At 45.2% G+C, this 17,020-nt stretch overlaps 5 protein-coding genes across 5 annotated transcripts; 2 read left to right on the top strand and 3 right to left on the bottom strand.

Annotated features, from left to right (window-relative positions):
* Nucleotides 1–1,022: 1,022 nt before the first annotated feature.
* On the bottom strand, nucleotides 1,023–2,018 carry GL218_08266 (Diacylglycerol pyrophosphate phosphatase 1; the record flags this gene model as incomplete). Its single annotated transcript, XM_033585065.1, has 2 exons — nucleotides 1,023–1,874; nucleotides 1,953–2,018. The coding sequence occupies 2 exons, from the start codon at nucleotides 2,016–2,018 to the stop codon at nucleotides 1,023–1,025; spliced, it is 918 nt and encodes a 305-aa protein (XP_033440672.1).
* A 586-nt stretch (nucleotides 2,019–2,604) lies between these two features.
* On the top strand, nucleotides 2,605–4,380 carry GL218_08265 (Pre-mRNA-splicing factor dre4; the record flags this gene model as incomplete). Its single annotated transcript, XM_033585064.1, has 1 exon — nucleotides 2,605–4,380. The coding sequence occupies one exon, from the start codon at nucleotides 2,605–2,607 to the stop codon at nucleotides 4,378–4,380; it is 1,776 nt and encodes a 591-aa protein (XP_033440713.1).
* A 189-nt stretch (nucleotides 4,381–4,569) lies between these two features.
* Nucleotides 4,570–5,503, bottom strand: GL218_08264 (Protein AIM2; the record flags this gene model as incomplete). Its single annotated transcript, XM_033585063.1, has 3 exons — nucleotides 4,570–4,890; nucleotides 4,957–5,338; nucleotides 5,454–5,503. The coding sequence occupies 3 exons, from the start codon at nucleotides 5,501–5,503 to the stop codon at nucleotides 4,570–4,572; spliced, it is 753 nt and encodes a 250-aa protein (XP_033440712.1).
* A 4,252-nt stretch (nucleotides 5,504–9,755) lies between these two features.
* Nucleotides 9,756–10,231, bottom strand: GL218_08263 (uncharacterized protein; the record flags this gene model as incomplete). The annotated part of the gene is made up of 2 exons (XM_033585062.1): nucleotides 9,756–9,940; nucleotides 10,006–10,231. The coding sequence occupies 2 exons, from the start codon at nucleotides 10,229–10,231 to the stop codon at nucleotides 9,756–9,758; spliced, it is 411 nt and encodes a 136-aa protein (XP_033440671.1).
* Nucleotides 10,232–11,291: 1,060 nt separating this feature from the next.
* On the top strand, nucleotides 11,292–14,915 carry GL218_08262 (putative importin subunit beta-4; the record flags this gene model as incomplete). Its single annotated transcript, XM_033585061.1, has 4 exons — nucleotides 11,292–11,337; nucleotides 11,445–13,746; nucleotides 13,947–14,680; nucleotides 14,773–14,915. 4 exons carry the CDS (start codon nucleotides 11,292–11,294, stop codon nucleotides 14,913–14,915), a joined length of 3,225 nt encoding a protein of 1,074 aa, XP_033440780.1.
* Nucleotides 14,916–17,020: the final 2,105 nt, after the last annotated feature.

The following is a 17,020-nucleotide window of genomic DNA, read 5'->3' as shown; positions in this document are numbered from 1 at the left end:
TGGAAACCTGGGGTAGGAATAGATGCGGCTGCCAAGAATCAGTGATACTCAAACAGTGCAGGCTCTAGAAGCGTCCACTTTTATCAAGTACAGAAAGTATTAAATAGGATGAGGATTTAAATATTGTAGGGGAAAAGAGAAGGAATGATAGACTCGTGTTGGTGATAGTAAGAAGGAGAAAGAATGAAGAAAGTGCGTGAGGAAAAAAGAGAGAAAATTCACACTTTACTCGAGTAAATGTATTAATTGTGAAGTTGACTTGAGGCTACCTCCTTGAAATAATGGACGTTGTTAGGGCAACCTGCCTAAACAGGTCCAAGCACTAACAAGCACTATCTAAGTATCGAGTATCAACTAGAAATCGTTCACGCGTAAAAAGAGTAACAGATTTTAGAAAGTGGGGTTGCATGGTGGCTGGTACATATAGTGGGGTTATTATACTACTGATAAATATCTACGTATAGGGAATTTCCTGATTTATAGGAAAATAGGGGAAATTAGAGATGATGGAGAAGAAAAGGAAAAAGAAAAAGAAAAAAGAAAAAAGACTTCTACCCTCCCTCAAGAAAAAGCGAATAGAAATCTACACTATCGGAGGAACCATATATAGAAATACTCGATTTCTTTTTACAAACAAGGGGAGTAGGTAAGATATCACAAAGATTGCCCATATCCTAACTACCATCTCTAGCCTCAAGGCCTGCTTATTCTGTAGCTATCCATACCAAATCAGTATAGTTTTTACAATCTTCAATTTACATTAGGCCTTACTACTACCTCACACCACAGAGACCAACCTATAGGTTAAGCTCTGGGCCAAGATTGACTTTGACAAGATCCTATTCGGGGGCCTCATTACAAATAGATAAATATAACCATATAGTATCCAACTAAATCCTGCGTAGATACCACTCTAGGAATGGTTGAACATATATCGAACAATGGTTCATGCATATCACAATACCTATGTACTCAATAATTTTAACTTGAAGTCTCCGCGAATCGATTATCTAATAAACATGTTAGCCAGGAGTTCCTATCAAGTTGACCATCTCATACCCAGTATTTCTTCCTATGATTAAGCCGCCTTCTTCTTCATCTCGGATTCTCCCCCAGCCTTCCCTATCTTCGGTCTCGGTGCCAGGCGCCGGGTATGGCTCGTCGCACTCACGGCTACTCAGACGTGGCCAGTACCTCCGGTAAGTAAAAAGTCCAACTGTAAACCCCAGTGCTGATCCCACACAGACGTCATATACGTCATGACGATAGTCCTGACACCGACTGATAGCTATCATAGCCGCTCCAACCAGGGGCGCGAGGCAAATCAACGAACGGCCAAGATCCTTCCTATCGCGAAAAATCCTCAATTGGCCAGCTAGAAAGCAAGCTACGTATCCAAGACCGCTAAAGGAGAAGCTAGAGTGCCCCGAGGGGAAAGACCGCCAACCGTCATGGAGGGTATGGTGATCCGTCTCGGTACATACATCGATAGTCACCAAGACGTTAGGTTTAGTGCCGGCGACAGGTTTGCACCTGGCGATTAGGTCCGGCCTAGGGCGACCAACGGTGTTCTTTACAATGTCGGTAAGGAACGAACTGAGGATGAGGGCGATGGCAAGGCCAAGAATGGTGCTGTGATGCTTATGGAACGAGGCTCGGGCGAAGGTATTGTATAGCAGTAGAAATCCGAGAGGAACGAACAGAGCGTAAACAAAGTTTAACCAGACTGGCACCCGCTCGACTTCGGCATGAGGGAATGAGATATTTAAGTTATTGATATAGAACATGCGATGGAAAGGTTCGACGAGAAATTGAATTAAGAGGTAGGCCGTCAACAGGCCAGCAAATCCTACATAGTCGGGTGCATATGAATGCTTGAAATTAGTTAGACTTGCTTTAAATTCTGGTGATTTAGGTATGAAGGGATGAAAAAAAAAATGATATCACCATACAGTCCAGAACTTAGCTATCGATCCTAATATTCCTCCTTGCTGGAAAGAGTCGTTCCGCGGCGTCATGGTTGCAATAGTTGCAAGTCACCGTCCACGTATAGATTTAAAAACGCTCCACAGCATTTCCTAGTAACGACCGATACAAAAGGAGATGGCCGCGGAGAAGCAACGGTACGAGTACCTAGTTCACGATGAATTAAAATAGATTAGGGAATAGGAAATAATGATGTATTATTATTTTATAATACCTAGGTAGGTAGGTAAATACCTATGTATATATTATAGGTACCTAAATATAAGAGGTTAAGAAAGGATGAGAGTTGGAGGTCGCGTGCCAAATTAAGATATAAGATCAGAAGACATGATGACGATTAGCGATTAGCGCATTCGGGATTTATTTTAGGCGTCTACAAGGTACCTGATATGGACCTAATTCTAGCGGCATCTTTAGTACCTAACCTAAGATTAGGTACTTCACCTCGGTGACCTTTAAATTTAAAACTTTATTTTCTTTTGCAAAAGCCTTGGTCAAAATATTACGTCCGTCAATGTTAATAAGAACAACCTTTTGCGACACCGAATTTCCCGCTCTTCGTTAGCTATCCACCATCGGCTACATCAGCTACATCTATTATATCTTTTATACTATAATATGTTGAAATCAACATATAAACCCTCGTCGAACCAGCCACCACGACCACCACCTTTACCTCCTGGTTGGACAGAGCACAAAGCTCCTACGGGCCATACTTTTTACCACAACGCAGCTACAAAAGAATCTACGTATACTCGTCCAGGCGCATCGCCTCTACCTACTACTACTTCTATTTTTCAGTCTTCACCTCCTCCACAGAACCCCCACGCCAACTTCCTCCAATATTCCACCGTTCCTCAACTTTCCGATCCCGCGACCGCCAATGCCTTCCTTGCTCAGTATGACCCAGCACACCAGCGCAATGCGCAGCAGCATGGTGGCCGTGGTGGTCATCGTGGACATCATGAAGGAAAAGATCGTCCCCGCCCTCAGCCGGCAGACAAGCCAAAATCCAAAGTTGCCATTCCAGGTTGTGAGCCATGGTTGCTAGTGTACACCAAATATGGTCGGCGCTTTGCGTATAATCCCACCAAAAATGCGAGTTATTGGCGGATTCCCGAGAAGGTCATGAAGGGGGTACTAGAACTGGACATCAGAGGGATCAAAGAGAAGGCTACAGGCACGCAAGGTGAGGGGGCGGATGTTAAGACATCTGCAACTCCGTCCACGGAACCGCAAATAGGAACTCTTACAATAGATACGGTGGAGGAGACAGAGGAGCAAGTAGAAATAGGTTCTGATTATGAAGAGGTTGAGGTCACGGATGATGAAGGCGAAGAAGAGAAAACCGATGAAGCAGTGGAAGATGAAGATAAAGACAATGAGCGCCCTCCGAAACGACAGCGTACGGAAGATCCTACCGCAGACATACCGGTAGAATTTAACGAGGACGATATTGCATACCAGTTACAAGCGATGGGAGACGAGTACGGTCTGGACCCGGGCGAATACGACGACGGTAACCCAGACGCGTGGCCCGAAGGTGCTGAAGGTCTCCCCCTATCTGAGACGGATGCAATAGAGCTATTCAAAGATTTACTAAACGATTATGGTATCAACCCTTACTCATCATGGGAAAAACTCATCGAAGAGGGTCGCATCATTGAAGACGGGCGGTATACGGTGCTTAATACGATGAAGGCACGCAAAGACGCCTGGGAAGAGTGGAGCCGCGAGCGAATACAGATTCTCAAAGAGCAGCGTGCGAAAGAAGAAAAGAAAGACCCCCGGATCCCGTACCTGGCATTTCTCCAGCAGAAAGCAACGCCAAAGCTCTACTGGCCAGAGTTTCGGCGCAAATACAAGAAAGAAGCGCCCATGCGCGACACCAACCTAAACGATCGCGATCGGGAGAAGTGGTATCGTGAGCATATCAATCGACTAAAATTACCTCAAGACTCCCTTAAGAAAGATCTGGCTACACTTTTACGCAGCATCCCTCTCCGCGCATTAAATAACAAGACCCATCTAGAAAACCTCCCTGCTCAAATACTAGCCGACTTGCGCTATATCAGCCTAGATCCGCAGATTCGGGACCCTTTAATAGAGGCATATGTCCAGACACTAGGACAACCACCCGCAGATGATGGGGCTGGCGACGATGGCGAGGCGGCACGCAAGGCAAAAGAGGAACGGAAAAAGCGGGAGAAAGCGCTTGAAGAACGAGAGCGAATTGTCGCAGAAGAAAAGCGAAAGCAAAAGAGACAGCTGGAATACGGAAAAGCAGCCCTACGAGAGGAGGAGCGGGAACTAGAGAGAGCTATGCACGTGGGGAAAAAAGGCCTGCAGAGTCAACTTTTAGCCGCGAATAAGACTGATAATGTTGCTGGGTAGTTGAGTACTTTCTCAATATAGGTACCCACACTATTATAAACATGATTCGCAAGTTCACCTTCGCTATGAAATATAATTATAGTTAATATTTGGTATCAGTTAACAACTATCAAGGAATATCTAGAGTATCTCGAAGTTCCTTCACAGTCTTCCCTTCGTCGGTGTCTTCGTTATCTCTTCGTTATCCGATCATAGCAGCCAATTATCGAACCAGGTCACAGCCTGCAGGAAAGCCTGCTCCTTAGCGAAGCGCTCATTCTTTTTACTAGTGTCACAACGGACTGAAAATCCATGGACCACCTGCGAGTACAAGTTGATCTGGTAGGGTAATCCGCCTTGAGCTAGGATTTCTTCAGACCTGTGTCGCTTGTCGGCCGGGAAGATCTGATCTGTCTCAGCGGCCGCGATAGATAGCGGTGCCTTGAATCCTGCAAGCTCATCCTCATCAACAAAGGACGGGTGCGCCATAAAGCCAACCTGGATACCGTTCTTGAAGTGACGGGCGACGTACTATATAAGTTATTGTTAGCGGCTCGAACGTACAGAAACAAGACGGGATAACTAATTTAAATATACCTTTGCTCCGAAGCAGTACCCGACGGCTCCCAGCTTCTTGAAACCCTTCACAATCGTGAGGTACTGAATAGCAGCTTCAATAATAGGATCGACAGCCTCCTTAGTGTGGGGATTGTCGCCAGTAGAACCCTTAGACAGCCAAGATACGAAATCGAAACCATCGGGGCGGTTCAGCGATAAGGCGTCGCCTTTAAAAGGGTCAATGATGAGGGTAAGATAGCCATTGGCGGCATATTGATCAGCCATTAACCTGCTATTCTGCCAGATGCTGATGACGTCGGGGATAAACAGGATAGCAGCGTCTTTGGCAGTAGATGGATCGGGAGTAGCTAGGTAGGCCTGGTGTATGCCTACATTGATGTCTACACCTGTGGGCGTGCCCCTACATAACAATACGGGGTTAGTATAAGGATCCAAGGAATAATAAGATATACCTAGGTTAGATTCATATATACACATGCTCAAGTGTAGAAGTTTAAAGCATAGGAGTAACTTACTCGTGCTTGACACCCTTGACGCAGCAGTCTCCAGGAGGATTTGAAGCCATCTTGAATTCTTAGTATTGGTACCTAAGATATTTATCTTTTATATGCGTATTGACGAGTAGAGGATTACGAGGTAATGTGCAGTGAGAACTATAATATAGATATGACAGAAAGAAGAAGGTATATTCAACTTGGGATGAGTAAAAAGAAGATCAACAACCAATGTCAGGAACGAGATGAAAGAGGCTTAAATATAAAAATTGACGCTAACAAGTCCTTGGTCCTCGAGATTTATCAGCAGCAACAACATTTCTATTGTTACAGCTTGTTACAGCTTGTTCGCTCTTTCGCTTTATGAAAGGTAGGGCCCTAGTTGACCCCTCCACCCCACCTAGGTACCTCCTACCTAATTACATCCATGTATGTAGTTCCCGGTTCTACGTTCATGTACTTTCTACTAGCCGTCCGCGGTGCCGACGCCTGCAAAGCCTACCTACCTCATAGTAAGACAAACCCCACCCCGAATCGCGTCAGCATGCAGGCACATTTCGAGGCTTTTTTATTTGATATCCCCACGTGCAATGCACCGACCACCGATCATCGACCATTAACTAAACCCGGTTTCCATATCTGATAACCTTGAAACTTGCATGTCAACATTCTTTAAGAGGCACAACAAAAAAGTCGGACATTGGCCTACAGCTTCACCACCATCTTACTCCTCTATCTAGCATCGTGGAAATATAGTATTTAGGCATCTAATATACTAATTAAGGATATTATATAACAATGATCGTTACCTTTATGAAGCATAACTCTCGCACTCATTCTAACCTACAGAGCTACTCTTACGACGAGCCTCAACTCAGGAGACCTGCGGCTTCGATGACTTCCGGTCGAGCATAGGGCCATTTATCCACTTTTCCATCTCCTGCGTGTAATTCTCCCCTGCTCCCCCGTAGTCGGCTCCGGAAGATCACCCTGTCTTGACGCCTCATCGGCATTATCGTGCCGTGAGAGTCCTACCTGCGGCCGAGATGATACCCAGAATGGAACCCATGCTCTATTCTTCTGCTCTATCGACTGTCTGCCAGAAGTACGGCCCTCCCGACTTTGTCGTCCCAGTATAGCCGTGGATGATGCCGATGTACGAGTTTCCATATCCTCCCGGTCTAACTGTGTTCCTATTTTCGGTGACGGCGACTTTCCGGGACCTAGCAACAATCTTAAAACCTGAGTGGGAATCATAGGGGATGGAGTTTGATGCCTCCATTCTTCTCGAGTGACATCCTTGTGCGTTGCTACGTTGCTAGGTGTGGAACTAGTTCCGGCCGTGCTCGCACGAACCTGGGATGAAGATAAGCTCCTTCGGCGCCGCTTTGATGTCCCCGGTATTTTCGCTAGTTCCGCGTCTGTTCGTGGAGATAAACATTCCTTCTCCGTTTTCTCCGTTTCACCACCATATGCTTTCTGCGCTTGGTCGACATTTCTTTCCGACGACTTCTTCATCATCTTATCCCGTATATAACCGCTTCCGCCACCATTTATACCACTATTCCGTAATTCCTCTAGGTTGTTTCCGCCTTCCTTGTTGTGAGGCATTAATTTATCTGCTGGGCCGGAGTTCGTGTCTCCATCTCCATTATATGCGCTCGTCCGCCTCTTGAAGGACCACCAAGATTCTTGACGAGTTTCTTCTACTTGGGATTCTGGTTCTGTCGAAAGCTGGCCTAGAGATGTCGATATGCCCTCTAAAGGACTAGCATTTGACATCTTCGTTTTATTCTTGGTCAGTCCAAGAATGCCACGAAACCTAGTTCTATGTTCGTTCGAGCGCTCGAAACTGGCCTGAGATTCCGGGGTATACGTTAATTTACTCCTTCTCTGTGGTGTAGGTGCAAATATCTGATTCCGGAGACTGGAAACTGAGTTGACTCTCTTGTTCTTTCGTAATTGGTCCGGAGCTTGTGGTGTTTGTTCTCTCAAGGTCTCGGCTCGTTCCGTATGAAGAGACGCGGGTGTCAATTGTCTGCCGTCTCTAATTATTGCGGTTGTGTCTTCAATTCCAGTGTCATAGGGATGCGTGCTCTTGCCAGGCTTAGTATTTGCGGATATAGAATTTCGTATCCTAGGATTGTCAGACAATGTCGATGCGCTCGGTCTTTTTTGCTTCTGTGACTCTATTGCTTCTACATAATCGTCAATTCCGTCTTGCTAAGACTCAATCTTCATATTTATCCATAATAAGGGAATCGAGACTGCCTCAAGCGCCTTTACTCGTCGTGATTTTGGCTTGTCTTTAGCCTCTCCTTCTCGGAGTTCTCGAGACTCGTATAATGTTTGCTGAGTCGGCCAACGGTGTCTATAGTCAACTATCGCCTTCTCCCTCTTCCTCGAATGTCTTCTCATTCTGGCATTTAGGTCGCGTTTTGAAGATGATATTGGTCTAACTAGACGGTGGTGTCCACGTTGAAGGACGAGGGTATTCGAGATCCAGTACCTGTCTGCCTTATGTCCCTTGGCTTAACTTTACGTATATCAAAAATAAATATAATCTAATGCTAATGGATGTAGAATATATTGTAGCGAATGTATATAAACAGTATCATCCAAGGAGATATGGCCTGGATGATATTTTTGGTTTAGTCACAACTAATTAGAATGACGTATTTTCTGTATACTCTGGTTGCCTCCTATATACATGTAGGTAGCTAATGCATTTACGTGGGTACCTAGGTAGTTTCACCTTTTTTATACTTTTAGTTAAAGCTTCATTAGGTAGGCAACTTTTCTATGCTTAGGTAGGTACATTTCTATCATGCAAGCAGGCCGTGAGGCTGTTCAATCCGAAGTTACGCTAAGCAAAGTATAAGCAAGGTACCTACATGTAGGTAGTTGATGCTTTATCTATGTACATGTAGGTAAGGATAGACAGATAGAGGTAGATACTAGATAAAACTCAGGTCTATAATTTAGTTAGTTATATAATTTAGTTATATCTCATAAACTCGATAGCCTTGATCTTCCATAAAAGTATAGCGCTTAGTATAACTCATCTTTAAATTTGAGAATATTAAGCATTCTACCTGGATTACCTTTATCTATCATACTGCCTTTTCTTCCACTACTGGGAGATTTCAAAGCTCTATACTAAGTGTATTTACTAATGTATAGTAACCGAAACAAATAATAGCTCCCTAGGTACCCATACACCTTCATACTGGACGCTAATATTAAGCCCCCTAATATTTATATAGAATGGGATAACCACTTCAACTACCGTTATATCTAGTGAACAGATACATAAAATGCACACCCTACATTTATACCATTATAAAAAGTTCTGCCGAACAGTCTTTAAAACACAAACTTGTCCTAAGTACCTAATTATACCTTCGCTTGTAGTACATCTTTTCTACCTCATGCTGGCTCCTGTTAACCGTATATTATAACAAATGGTACAATCCTCTGCGTATAATATCACATGGACCTAAGTAATATAAGTCTTACAAAGCAAAGTCCTTGTACCGTTATCCTAACTCGGCTCGGTTGTACCCTGTCCCAGTGGCGGGAGTATACGGTGCCTCAGCAAATTGCATTGCTTGCGCTACTGGTGCTTGATACTTAGGTTGTATTGAAGTGTCGTGTTGCAAGATGGGAGCGTAGTTCCCATGGGAAGGAGTCGGATAGGAAGAAGACATTCCAGAGTCGGGAAGTTCCTGAGGTCCAGAAAGCTGCGGTGGCGGTGATGCAGTTTTATGAGTGTCCTTGTGGTATTTCTTGATGAAGAAGATTCCTAGGATAGTCAATCCAATAACAGCAACCCCACCCACAACGCCGCCAACAATAGCTCCGATAGGAGTCCCGGAACTGTTACTCGATGGTACGGAAGTAGTATCTATCGATGCTGAGGATAAAACGGACGAACTACTCGTTGCTACGGAATGTGAATTAGTAGATTCGTGAGTTGAAGAAGTAGTCGTTAAATCGTTCGTAGTCGACGATGCCGTGCTATTAATTAGGCTTAAGGGGGTGGCTAGTAGCTCAAGAACTCGAGTTTTGCTTTGCGTATCACAATCCCATGCTGTAACGGTTGAACCACTCGTCTTCGGTAATCAAATTAGTACTTCGACTCTTAAGAAAAGCTACGATGGCCGTGGCGTGGCTATCTGACGTCGGAAACCCCTGAGCCTATCACCGTTCAGGAGCTTGTCATTTTGTACTTACAGAGAATAGCCAGGTGATGCAGTATGGTAGTGCCGATGGACTATCGTATGGAGAGTTAACTTAGATCTGAAGAATGATATAGTCAAATTAGGTGCTTCCATACCAGCAACGCGTCTTTGAACTCGTGCCGCAGAAACTCGTCGGATCATAATCGTCACACTTGGTCCAAAAACTCGACGAACATGCCTTCAGCTCTCCCGTACAACATCCCCTGTAGTCGCCGATATTCTCGCATGTTCCAATACTTGAGTAACAGGTATAAGTAATACCAGCTACATAGTTAAGTTAGTAGCTAGGCCTCCTACGCAGCGCATTACTTGAAGAGCAAGGCCCTTACAGTTGAGAGCACCAAATCCGCATGTATCATGACCCATATGAAATTCATCACGCCTTAGCAGCTCGGTTGACGCGTAATATTCCGGGGCCACGGTAGGTATAGGCTGTAAGGCCGCAAACGCGCCATCTCCGGCCTGCGTGGATAAGGGCTGGAAAAGGAGTTTGGAAGCCGAAGCCGTAAGAAGCAACCCGAGTCGAACTGAGAAGAATAACAAGGCGCGCCCCATGGTTCATAAGGTTTTCTTTTATTATGAGCACGCACCTGAAGTTAACAAATTTTACACTAGTCCGACCAACAAGCTGGATGAAAAAGTTATGCTATGAGAAACCTTCAGCTTGCTGCCAAGAATATTGGTCTTTTCAGCTTCAGTGACACATTGTGTTCCTTCATCTTCTTCTCCCAATCATCTAATCTCGTGTCGGGACTAGCGACGCTAGGTAAATAAACTATCACCATCAAGGCCCAGAGTAATGTTGACGATGCTGGAGTAGGCAAAGCGCGGTCCCACGTTTACACTTTTTACAAGATTATGACCCTCAAATTCGGTATACTGAGAAACATTATAACGTTAGCAGCGTAATGTTATAATGGATGTAGGATGAGTTAACCCTCTCCTATTTAATTAATTATTTAGAAGATATTTGATGTTAAGAACTATGGTTTAACGAAGCTTAGGCCATTGTTTTGGTTGTACGAAGAAATTATATAAGAGCATGGTCGATTTACTTGGAGATAATGAATTATGAGAATAATGAATTCTAATGATTGATTGAGCAAAGAGATAAAGTATTTCAGGTACAATACCCCTACTTACCTAGATTAGGTAAATTTTGTGCATTAAGTAAATACCTTACCTAGGTACCTAAGTATGTAAAAAAAGAGTCTTAATTACTTAAAGCATATTAGAGGGGTAGAGGGACGGAGGGGTAAAGTACCTTGTACCTAATTTGGTTAGCGAATCAGTTAGGTATCATACCTTATCAGAGGTCTCCAATAAAAAATTAAAATTTCTATGCGACGAACCCCACCTAACAATTTCCAACACACCTTAAATACTTTTTTTTCTTCTCTTTTTCATCCTCATTGTTGCCCAACCCTTCATCGTCAACCGAGGAGCAGCGTTAGAAAAGGAATAAGAATCTGGGCCAAGGACCACGTCGTAGACGTAAGGTCGTCGACGTAACCCAGACCATTCTATTTCCTTACTATATCTAGCACTTGCTAGAATTCTGCGCTGATCTATACGCTCAAGAAACGCCAGAACTTCTACGTTGACTTTCTTCACCATGGATCAACAAAGGCTTGTCGAGCTGCTGCAGGCATCTCAAATTCGTAAGTAATTGATATTCATATACATGTACTTCATATATATACATAAACAGAGCCGACAATTAGCTAGTCTCAGATTTGCTAACTTTTTCTCTTCCCTAACCTCACAGCTGACACGCAGAAGGTCAAGGCCGCAACTGCTGAGCTCCGCAAGAACTTCTATCCTCACCCGGATTCCTTACTCGGGCTGCTTCATGTCATAGTTTCTCATCCTGAGGCAACCGTTCGCATGTTGGCGGCTGTTCAAGCCTTACGGCTCGTTCCTAAGCATTGGGAGAAGATTGCCGACGACCAGAAGCCTGCTGTGCGCAATGAGCTCCTTCAAGCCATCGTCCGAGAGCAAGACGCGAAGTGCCGTCATGGCCAATCCCGTATTATTGCTGCAATCGCAACGGTTGATTTCAATAATGAGCAATGGGGTGACTTACTGCCTGCCGTCATGCAATTGACTAATTCCGACAATGTCGCCCACCGTGAGGTCGGCTCCTACATCATATTCAGCCTCCTGGAAGCGAACCCCGCCTACTTTGAAGATCATCTATCTACTCTGTTTGAGCTCTTCACCAAGACTATTCGGGATCCCGAGAGCCGTGACGTGCGAGTCAATACTATGCAGTCTATCAGTGCCCTATTGATGCTGATCGACTGCGACGATGATGAACAATCTGTCAATATCGTCCAGGGGTTTGTTCCTACCATGGTTGAAGTACTCAAAGATGCTGTTGACGGTGGCGATGACGAGCGAATACAGCAGTCGTTCGAAGTCTTCCAATCCTTCTTGGCTTACGACCCTGCTCTGATATCCCGTTACTTTAAAGACTTGGTCCAGTTTATGCTTGACCTAGCTATCAACACCAACGCCGAGGACGACGTGCGAGTTCAAGCGATCTCCTTCCTCGCGCAGTGCGTCAAATACCGTCGGATGAAGATACAAGGCATCCCTGACATGGGTGCACAGCTCATGAAGAAAAGTTTGGTAATCTTATCCGAGTTGGCGGATGACGACGACGATGAAGACACAACACCCGCCCGGACGGCTCTATCTCTGATAGATCAGTTGGCTACAGACTTGCCGCCAAGACAGGTTATCGTGTCTTTGCTCGACGAATTTCCCGCCTATGCCAGTTCGCAGAACCCAGGGCAACGCAAGGCTTGTGTACTTGCCCTCGGTACGTGTGCCGAAGGTGCGCCCGAGTTCGTGTCTACCCAGATAGCGTCAGTCATGCCTATGGTCTTAAACCTCCTCAAGGATCCTGTACAAAGTGTTCGCCATGCGGCTCTCCTAGGTCTCATACGCTTAGGCGAGGATCTATCTGATACCATGTCTCCTCACCACGATGGCATCATGACCGCTTTAGTCTTGAACTTGGACGCAGCTGGCAGTGATGAGTCTGATAAAAAAAATGTCGAGATTATTCGGTCCGTCTGTGGTGCCATCGACTCTATGGCCGAGGGTTTAGGAGCGGATATCATGGCTAAATATGGAGAGAACATGATACATCGGATTGGAACGTTCTTGTCGCATCCAGACCCCAAGGTCAAGTCTTCCGCGGCGGGTGCACTTGGTGCCATCGCTGTCTCCATCAAGAGCGCATTCATCCCTTTTCTCAAGCAGACTATGGAAGCCTTGTCTTCCTACATCATGGTTGAGAGTGGTGAAGAAGAGCTCGTATTGAGAAGTCTGGTCTGTGACGCTATGGGCCGCATCGCTGTCGGTGTCGGCGCACAGGAGTTCAGCCCGTACGTCTTGCCGCTGTTAGTGGCCAGCGAGAAGGCTCTTCACCTTAGTAATCCACGCCTCCGAGAGACTACATTCATATTATGGAGCCAGCTGGCTACCGTATACGAAGGTAATTTGGGTGACTCTCTCGCGGGTATCTTCAAGGGTTTATTTGACTGCCTAGAACAAGAGGAAGAGGAAACTGAGTTCGACCTCCCCGAAGATCAAGATGGCCTTGTCGACGAGGAGGTTGTCTTGCACAGCAAAAAAAATAAGGTCAAGGGTGTTGAGGGCGCAGATGACGAAGATGAAGATTTCATGGATGACGACGACGATGACGATGATTGGGATGACCTCGTCGGCGTGTCTGCACAAGCATTCGAGAAAGAAATTGCCTTGGAGGTGCTAGGCGACGTCATCTACGCCGCGAAAGAGAGGAGCACGCCCTACATCGAAAAGGCTATAGAGCTTGTAGCTCCCTTTGCCGAGCACTCATACGAGGGGTGCCGAAAGACTTCAATTGGAACCCTTTGGCGAACATATGCTTGCGTATGGGAAGTCATGGAAAAGCAAACCGGCCGCAAGTGGGAACCTGGTTTTCCCCTTAAGCTAGAGCCGGTCGCCAACATCGCCAAGCTTGGCGAGATCGTATCTACCGCTACGTTACATATCTGGCCCGATGAGTCCGATCGGTAAGTTGTTCCTTATGTGCACCTGCTACTGTTTCCTATTCCGATTCCAATGATGACTACTTTACGTTATACCCAGCTCACTCAGACGCTTTATGCGGTTGCTGAGAACACGTATTTTGAACTAGATCTGATTTTAACTATTTCTATATACAATTTTTACCTTAAACAATGAAGACGAGACGGACGCTAACATTCATTAGGGACGCTGTCACAGAGATCAACCGCAGCGTTGCCTCCACGCTGAAAACTTGCGGCCCGGCTATCTTGGGACAGAAGGATATGATGGAGCAGGTCGTGACCATACTCGGTACCATCATTACCCGATCGCACCCCTGCCAGCTAGATCTCGGCGAGGAAGATGACCAGGAAGAGTCCCAAGGAAGCTCCGAGTGGGATTGGTTAGTAGTAGACACCGCTTTAGATGTTTTGATCGGACTCGCCTGTGCCCTAGGCCCGCAGTTTGCCGAGGTCTGGAAGGTTTTTGAGAAGCCCATCATCAAACTCCTAAGTTCTAACGAAGCCATTGAGCGATCAACCGCTGTCGGTGTGGTAGCTGAATGCGTCGCATACATGGGCAGTGGAGTGACGCCTTATACCTCAACATTGTTACGCCCGTTACTGCATCGCCTCTCCGATGAGGATAAAGAGACCAAGTCCAACGCGGCGTACGCAACTGGACAGCTCATTTATCATTCAGAGGACGCAAAGACGTACCTCCCTGCTTATAACCAAGTTCTAGGGAAGTTGGAGCCCTTACTGCAGATCAAGGATGCCCGGTTGCAAGACAACGCTGCTGGATGCTTATGCCGTATGATACTAGCCTACCCCGACCAGGTTCCGATTGCGGATGTACTGCCTGTCCTTGTTGACTTGCTGCCTCTAAAAGAAGACTACGAGGAGAACAAGCCAGTTTATCAGTGCCTACACAAACTATGTAAGTCCGCATTCTGCATACCCTGTCATCGCCGCCTCAAAATGGCCATGTAAGACTACCTCGAGGATATTATGCTGATCATAAACTTCCAGATGTGCTCTCAAACCCAACGGTGCAAGAACTAACGCCGAAGCTGTTAAATGTCTTCCAGCAGGTCCTCGGACCGCCGGAAGAACAACTTGAACCAGAGACGAGAGAAGTGGTACAGGATATGGTACGCATCCTGACCAAATAGGACGGTTATGCGAAACGGTTTAAACGAGGGAAAGGTCTTCTGGAAAATGGATATGGATATGGTTGCATGAAGTCATGAGCGAATGAAGGATGGGAGAGATGCGGTGGCTACCGTTGTTTTCACATAGATGATTCCCCCCGAATGATTGTTTTTAAGTGTCCTCCGAGAGACTACTAGTTATAGCTAAGCCCACTACATCTGCTACGACATATCAGTAAGAAATTCATGGCAGTGTACGGACTACAAGCCAATATTTCGAGACGTGCTTGTGATTATGAGGATTGCTATCTCGGAACTAGTAATTAACAAAACGTTCAGCGTCGAAGATTCGTACTTTATGCGTCCGAGCACCACATTAGATGTTATAACAGGTTGATACCAAGCCGTTCGTGGTACTATGTATACTCATAACATCAGGCTGTTATGGGCTGTTACAGAACCATATTGCCGCTCTACCGCAAGAAGCCCTTACTAAGTATTCACGATATTTCACGTGTACCTATGTTGTCCGTTCTTATGAGATTATCTTGTACTACACGATGAGTAGGCCTCCGGAGATGAAGGTTTTTTTTTCCTCTTTTTAGCTGCTACTCGTTCCCTTGATGTCATTATTCTGGCGCATTGACGGAATACATGGTAGGGTAGGACTGACATCCATTTCGGCCATATGTATCGAGGGGGTTGGGTTGGATTGACTGACGGGTTTGTATCGTAGCGCGTCACGACCGTCATCCCTGCATTTCTCGTCCCCTGCCGAGCCGAGCCGGGGAGAGACTAATCATGCATATTATAAACTACATTACAACGACTACCCCTGCGTCTTGCACTTGTTAAGCCTTGGTACTGTTGGTTTTTGTTTGAAAATGTGACAGGAACCAGTTTGGATGGAAGGTATATCCAATAGGAAAAAGAACCTGCCTGCAACAGGTTGATATTGTTTCTCATAGCCATATCTATGAACTTCATTGGACTATTAGCTCTATGGAGGGTTGCATTCTGCGAGGTCTTCCAATCACGGCTGCATTCGTGTCTATGTAGATCGTCGTCTTGATAAGCTCGTTCCTTTTGCCTCCCTTTCCTTAGACTGCGCTATCAGACCATACATTCTTATAAAATAAATTTACGTAGGTAACTAAGATATGTAACTTGCTTAAGTAGCTAACCCAGGTAGTGATATATATCGGAGTTAATTGAACGCCGGATAGGTAGTATAGAAAGTACGGTTTATGATTTTGGTATTAGGTAGGTGAGAAAAAACAAGGGAAAAAAAAAAAAAAGACGATATTTCCCACCTACATACCAGTGGGTCTAGTGGATCACTAGGGAGGGAAGATCATCTCCGATCTATGTTACTAACATTCGATTGCCGCTGTGGGACGGGAAATGGCGATTGGCACCTGGGGTTGTAGTCTTGGGGTTCCCCGGGGGAAAAGCTTGATTTCGATCCTAAGACTGGTCATGATGAAGAGATAAAGAGATATGCACTGACTTAAATAGGCAAGATATTACTATGTGAAAAAAAAAAAAAATACGTAGAAATAGTGAGCTATTAAGGTGACTCCAAGTTACCTCATGCATACCGAAGCTACCTAAGGTATGTAATCTTAATTCAGCCCATCCATTCTATCGGCGGCGATACGATGCGAAATACAGCCGCGAGGCGGAGGTTACTTGCAGTAGTGGCATGTAACACATATCAATCTTAATCACGTTGTGTAAGTTGACAGCTCCTACGTAACAATAGATATTAGGTCTTGAACAGGAAAATATTTGTATATGAAAGAAGAGAGATTTGGTTGAGTTTATATAATTACCTAGGTACCTACCTATAGTACCTTAGGTAGATAAGAGGTACCCAAGTTAGGTTCATACGATAGTTACATGAGGTATGGGAAGCGTTATTACCATATTAGCCGGTGTAATACATATAGTATTCTTATTATAACCACAATATACATTAGATCTATGTATAGGTACATATTGAAATTGAAAGATAAGAACACTGGGTCAACTATACATAACATTCTACATGCAGTACCTATACAAATCCCATGTAGGTACCAGATATATCCGTGGGTGGTTGTTGATGGAAACTTGTTTACAGA

This window comes from Daldinia childiae (genome assembly GCF_008694065.1).
Source record: "Daldinia childiae strain JS-1345 chromosome Unknown Scaffold12, whole genome shotgun sequence".
Taxonomy (NCBI): domain Eukaryota; kingdom Fungi; phylum Ascomycota; class Sordariomycetes; order Xylariales; family Hypoxylaceae; genus Daldinia; species Daldinia childiae.
The sequence above is the reverse complement of the archived record's forward strand: the minus strand, read 5'-3'. Positions and strand labels throughout refer to the sequence as shown.